General features: G+C 35.6%; 1 protein-coding gene across 1 annotated transcript; it reads right to left on the reverse strand.

Moving 5' to 3' along the window:
* Window positions 1-1,506: 1,506 nt before the first annotated feature.
* LOC123895279 (nematode resistance protein-like HSPRO2) lies at window positions 1,507-3,674 on the reverse strand. Its single transcript, XM_045945534.1, has 2 exons — window positions 1,747-3,674; window positions 1,507-1,703 (listed from the first exon to the last, which is right to left on the reverse strand). The coding sequence occupies exon 1, from the start codon at window positions 3,169-3,171 to the stop codon at window positions 1,795-1,797; it is 1,377 nt and encodes a 458-aa protein (XP_045801490.1). The 5' UTR covers window positions 3,172-3,674; the 3' UTR covers window positions 1,507-1,703; window positions 1,747-1,794.
* Between the last annotated feature and the right edge of the window lie 2,933 nt (window positions 3,675-6,607).

The raw sequence follows: 6,607 nt of genomic DNA on the forward strand, positions 1-6,607 counted from the left end.
GAAGATGATATGGATGGTCGGTGTTTTTTTTTTTTTTTTTTTTGATAAGCAGGGTGGTCGGTGTTTATTTTGAGGAGTTGTATGAGGTTATCAAGAATGAATATATAGCTGAATATTCAACAGATGCGATCTTAAGAAACGAAACGTCCCCTTTAAATCTAAATTGTTGCATAAATCCAAAGGTTACGATTGAAGCATATCCAACGCCCCTGATGCAATTTGACAAAAAAAGAAAGCTTCATTCCCATCCAATGATCCATATTCAACCTCGTAAGAAGAAGCTAAATGGGGTTAGACACTTGAGTACGTCAGAGTAGGCTTGACACATGATAGATGAAGGCAGAAGGCGAAACGGTATCACATGTATCTCGCCAAAACCAAAGCCACCCATTAAAGGGAACACCTTTCACAACAAGAAAAATTATGATCCTCGCCATAAAGTCACACGCTTATTATCTTCGCCATGAATTCTAGATATCCACACATCTCCATGACGAAGATATTCTTTGAGTACAAAGTCATACAACTTGGTTTGACAATTACAACAATCCACGAGATTTTCTTCCTCTATATTATGAAGTTGGTAGCTTGGTCACCCCGCTCACTAAGACCCTCGATAGTTATTTGTCTCGAAGAGATCTCTGGCCCATATCCTCAAGCTTGACGACATGAATCCAGCAGCGAAGCGACTTCAAGTCATTAGTCCATTACAAGACTGACGACTTGGAAGACTCCTATTATGGATTAGACTCACACAAATAACTACTTAAGCGTTAAAATATTGTATATGCAGGGACGGATCCAGAAACTTATTGCACGGGGGGCCGGAAATAAGAACAATTATTTTGAGCCTTAACCATATTTTTTGTTAGTCATTTTGATTTTCAAATTTATCTTTCCTTTGTTAGTTTGGTCCTCAAATATGTGTTATGTTAGTCAGTTTTGTCCAAAAATTACTAATAATAGTCATATTTGAGAATATTTTGTAATTTCAAAACACTTTATTTGACAATTAATATTTCATATATTTAAGAACCGATATATTTTATGTTAGTCATTTATTTTTACCATAGTATAATTCATAATACTAAACTAAAATGTTATAGATAGATAATTGAGACATAATAATATATATATTATATACATATATGAGGGGGAGGGGAGGGCCTTGGCCACTGCCTACCCCACCTTTGAATCCGTCCCTGCATATATGTATACCTTCTTTCACAACCAACGTATCTAAGAGACGTTCACGGTACCTCTTTCACAACCACCGTACCATGATAAATCTAACGCGATAAAATCAAAATTTAGTACCATTGATTATATTGAAAAGTGGAGACAAATGAATAAACTAATAGACTTCTTAAAATAGAACCGTTGTAATTTGTGAGTTGAGTGTCTAGTGGAAATGAATATGGAGCCCGAATAAGATTGAGCTATTGGTCATGTGTATTAATTATGATGGTTAATGTGAACTTATAAAATTCTATTTGGGGGCAATCCTTAGCAAAAATTTGTTAAAATATTTCACTAATATTGGCATACAACAAACCCTTACAAAATTTAATCCACTTCACTTTAAAAAAGAAAGAAAGACTCTACCAAAAAAAAAAAAAAGAAAGAATTTCTTGATTTAATCCACTATTATCTATTATCTTTGATGTATTTTTCACTATCAATTTAAAATAAAAGTAAATTACCAAGGTGTATGTATGTGTCACACCACCTTAGTTGTACTTGTATCATGATACCATTAAATTAAATTAAATTTAAATTAAATTATCTTATTTTTCACACCCATTTATTATCATTATCCCAAAAGTATCCAAGAAAAGTCTTAGCAGCATCCAAACTTGGAAAGTAGGTAGGTTCAAGGAACATATGAGTCAACGAGTCACCGCCATCACAACTCAGTCCAACTCGGTTTCCATTAGCCTCAGAACTTCCCATTACAACCGCCAACACCTGTTTGTAACCATAGAAAAATCTCTTCATAGCAACCTCAATAGCTTGCATACCCTGCAACAAATGAACCTTCTCAAATCCACTCATTTTCTCCGCCACGTAAAGCTTCATCGCCGCCTCTTGAATCCTCGGTCCACCTTTCGGATCCACCTCAACTTCCAATATCTCCGGCACTCTATGCCTTAAATCTCTACACATCTTCGTTACTTCAACCAATTCCTTCGATCTCATGCAAAACGCCGCCGTTTCGTAACGAGAAGATTTCATCGATAATTGATTCTTCAGCTTCAAGAAATCGCCTGGATCCATCATCAGATGAATATCCTCAACCTCCGTTAGAAGGTTCCAGATTCTCTCCACCGCGTAACAATTCTCCGTTGCTTTCTCCAATCTTTTTTCTTGAATTGATTCAACGATTCTTTCTAGAAGCTTCCGTGAAACGTGGATCCATGATTCCACGATCTGGTGCGTCGCGTGCACAGCGTGATTCTCGTAGTTATCGATTCGGTCATCGTACGGCGTCGTTTTGAGAGCGTGAACTTCGTTTGGTTTACAAACGGTGTCGTATTTGAGGCTCGGTTTTCCAGCGAGGTTCGGTTCACCCAAACCTAGCGTATAAGAACACCTCATCATTTGACATTCTACAGAGAGAAGAATCCTCTGTGCTACGTCCTTTGATTTGTACCACGTGGCAAGAATTGGAAGAAGACTCGTTTCACTATAGCTTCTGATTTTGCTATCGCCGCTGCTGAGATAAGCGGTTGGTACAGTGCCACGTGTCTCCGGGTTTTGTTCCTCGTCTTCGCATAGCATGGCAATAATCTCAATCTGACGTGTAGCAATAGATTCAAGTCTACGGTTCCATTCTGTACGATTTGCGTATGGTCTTGGGTCAGAGAGAACCGTAGAGATAAAACGGAATGTGATTTCGAGTGCTTGCAAAGCTGGTTTTATGATTGGTTCGTTACTCCAGTTGGGGAATTCTGTTGTTTCCCAAAGCTTGCGAAGCTCTGGGAGACGGAGATAGTGGTCGTAAGCTGCACAAAGAGGTTGTGCGGCTGCTGCGATGTCGTTGGAGATTGAAGGTAGTTGTAATGAGGGTAGGGATTTGCGTGGTGATGATTTTTCGGAGAGAGAAAGTTTTGGAGATTTGGAAGACATGTCTGAATTGGGCATGTTTAGTTTCCAATGTAAATCAACCATCTTTGTTGAAAAGTAGTAAAAATATAGGACTTGAGTATTTTAGTTTTGAATGATAAGAATAAGAAATTAAGAATAGAGTTAATGTTGTTGTTGTGTTGGGTTTGAGTTGTTGAGTTGAAATGGATAAGAGAAGAGAGAAAGGGTATTTATATGGAAAGAGATAGAAGATGTGGTTGTGAAATTGTAACAGCAAGGAAAGGAGAAAAAAAAGACGTGTGGACTGCGATGATTTTAGTTTGGGTGTGCATGAAGAACGAGGAATTTGAAAGTCGCGGTGGTTTGAAGAATTATTTTTAAATTTGTGAGGGAAAATCAAATAAATAAAAATTATTTTTTTATTTTATTTTTTTTTTTACTACTAGTATATGATCCACTAAATCGTTTAATCCAATTTGGGGCCAGTGCTCTGTTATTTAGTGGTTTCAGCATCTCTCAATTGTAATTATGGTGATCGAGTTGTGGTCTTTTTTACCAAATCCAGCATCAATCATCACACAATTAACTAACCATTGATTTTCTATTTTTGATTTTTGATTTTTCGGTTTTTGCTATCTGGTTCCTGGAGAAGGGGCCCTAGTAGTTCAGAGTTCGGGGCGAGTTCTGCCATAAAGTGGTTTCAGTCTCCTCCCAAATGCAGTTACGGGGATCGAACCATGGTCTTTTCTACCAAGTTCAGCGGCAATCAACACTGAACCAACTAACATTTGATGTATGGTCATTTATTTATTTATTAATGAATGACAGCAAAATATTATAGTTATGAGGATAATGAATAAAATAATAATGATGAAAGTAATGTATGGAATGGTGGAGCGGCACATGAAGGAAGATTGAAGCTTATCCAAAAACATGCGAAGACAAAGAAAGAAGGCGTCTGTTTACTTTGAACTGTCGGAGGAGAATATTGTTGAAAATAATTTAATTAATTAAATGCCATGTAGTAGTGGGGTTGTGTTCAAGTTATACACACATTGGAAACGCGTTGGAAGCCATCGTGATATTTGGCCACTACTTTTTGACATTGTGGCCAATCACTCGGCGCCGGTCACGTTATTAATTGGGTAAGATTTAATTAGTAAAATCGTTCTTTAGAGATATTTTTAGTTTTAGATTGATCTCTTAAAGAAAAAAATGTCTGAATAGATCCCTTAAAGAAAAATGTCTGAATAGGTTGTTTAAAGACATCTCCGTTGATCAGTTTGGTCCCTAAAAAAATATCTGAATAAGATCAAACTGATTAACGGATATGTCTTTAAGGGATCTATTCGGACATTTTTTATCTTTAAGCGACCTATTCAGACATTTTTTTCTTTAAGAGACCAATTTAAAATCAAAAATATTTTTAAGGGACATTTTACAAATTAAGCCATTGTGTAATTATCAAGGTTGTCAGAATCGGACCGGTCATCGAACCGGCGAGCTCACCGGTTCAAGGTTTAATTAGTCGGACCGGGTTCAATCGGGGTCGAACCATTTTTAATTAAATATATATTTTAATTAATATATAAATAAAAATATATGAATAATTGCTCAATATTTCATAATTTCATACATTAAAAAGATAAAATATTACAAGTCAAAATAAAATAAAATTTATAATTCAAACCAAATGAAAAATAGATGAAAAACAAAAATTTTTCCTATTCCTACGACGTCGTTGATTTGTTTCATTTTTATTTTTTTTAAAAAAAAGTTTAAACGACGTCGTTTTGCCCTATTTTTTTAAAAAAAAATAAAAAATCTGCAAAACCGCTTGAACCGTCTGGCCGGTTCACCGGTTCGACCCGGTTCGATCCCGGTTCAAGCGGTTTTTTGCCGGTCAGTTTCCTATCCGTTTTTTGCTCAAAACCGAACCGTTTTTATGACCAGTTCACGGTCCGACCGGCCGGTCTGGTCCGATTTTGATAACCTTGGTAATTATTATTATGGACTTGTGTTGGTATGCAATGGATGGATGGAGTCGGCGTGGCTTGCTGCTTTTGTCACCATTCTTAATCCATTCCCGTGGAATCCACTCACATATATCCTTTTTAATGACTTAACCACCCTTTTTTTTTAATAGAGCTTAACCACCCTATTTATATTAACAATACAATTAAAAAGACATTAATACTACATCCATTCTTAAAATTAAATATATAAAAATAGTACTACAAATATCACTAAGAGATTACTAATTCGGTTGATAAAAACATTGTATTGTATTTAATATGTAGATGTTGAAATTCGAACATCGGACACTGCACTTATTCACTAAAGGGTAAAATTTAGGCTTAACTACACATTTGGTCCCTTACGTTTATTTTAGGTTTCAATTTGGTCTCTTACGTTTAAAAAGTATCAATTTGGTCCCTTACGTTTATTTTAAGTTTCAAGTTAGTCCTTTCCGTTAGTTTTGTCACTAACACCGTTTGAACAGTACACGTGTCAGCGTGTCCAAGTGCCACGTGTCAGTCCACGTATGCAAATTGACTGCCACATGTGACAAAATTGACGGAAAGGACCAACTTGAAACCTAAAATAAACGTAAGGGACCAAATTGATACTTTTTAAACGTAAGGGACCAAATTGAAACCTAAAATAAACGTAAGGGACCAAATGTGTAGTTAAGCCTAAAATTTATGGCCACAAGACTATCCGACAAAAAAAATAGTACTCTCTCCGGACACAATTATAAGCAAAAATCACTTTTTAGGTTCATTGAAAAAGTAATGTATCTGGTCAATAATATAAACTGGATACATTATTTTTTCAATGAATCAAAAAATGTTTTTTGCTTATAATTGTGTCCGGAAGGAGTACTACAAATTTTAAAAAAAATGCATTAATTTATGGGTCATGTTAACATGTACACCATGGACACATGTTAAGGTTCTAAATATAGAAAATTGCATTTAATGTTAGGAAAAAAAAATTAATGTTTAAAAGGTTAAATACATAAGTTTCAATATATTATTTGTATTTTTGCTTCCTTAACGTGTGCTTTTGGTGAACATGTTAACATGATCTTAATTTATTAATAATATATATTTTCTTTTAACGATTATATTTCAATGGAAAAGTGGCGTATTTTCTATCTTTAAACTTTTGAGAAAACTAGTCGGCTGCCCGTGCGTTGCACGGGTTCGCCGGAACGTGATTTCTATACCAATCATGGTTGTTATGCGCCGAGGTAATTAGTCATAAGCATATGGAAATTTCTTAGGGGGACATCATTTATATATCAATCATGGATGCTATTAGCCGAAAAAGTTAGTCATGAACATGCGGAAATTATCAAAGGGGGACATCATTTACGTCGCAATTGAAATAGTATCATGTCGCAACGATCGTGCGCCACAATCAAGAGGATTAGAGATATGATATTTAATCTCCCCACCCCATATATACTTCAAATATCTCTATTAAACCCGTAGCTTTAACGATTACCTTCAAA

This window comes from Trifolium pratense, linkage group LG7 (assembly GCF_020283565.1).
Source record: "Trifolium pratense cultivar HEN17-A07 linkage group LG7, ARS_RC_1.1, whole genome shotgun sequence".
Lineage (NCBI taxonomy): Eukaryota > Viridiplantae > Streptophyta > Magnoliopsida > Fabales > Fabaceae > Trifolium > Trifolium pratense.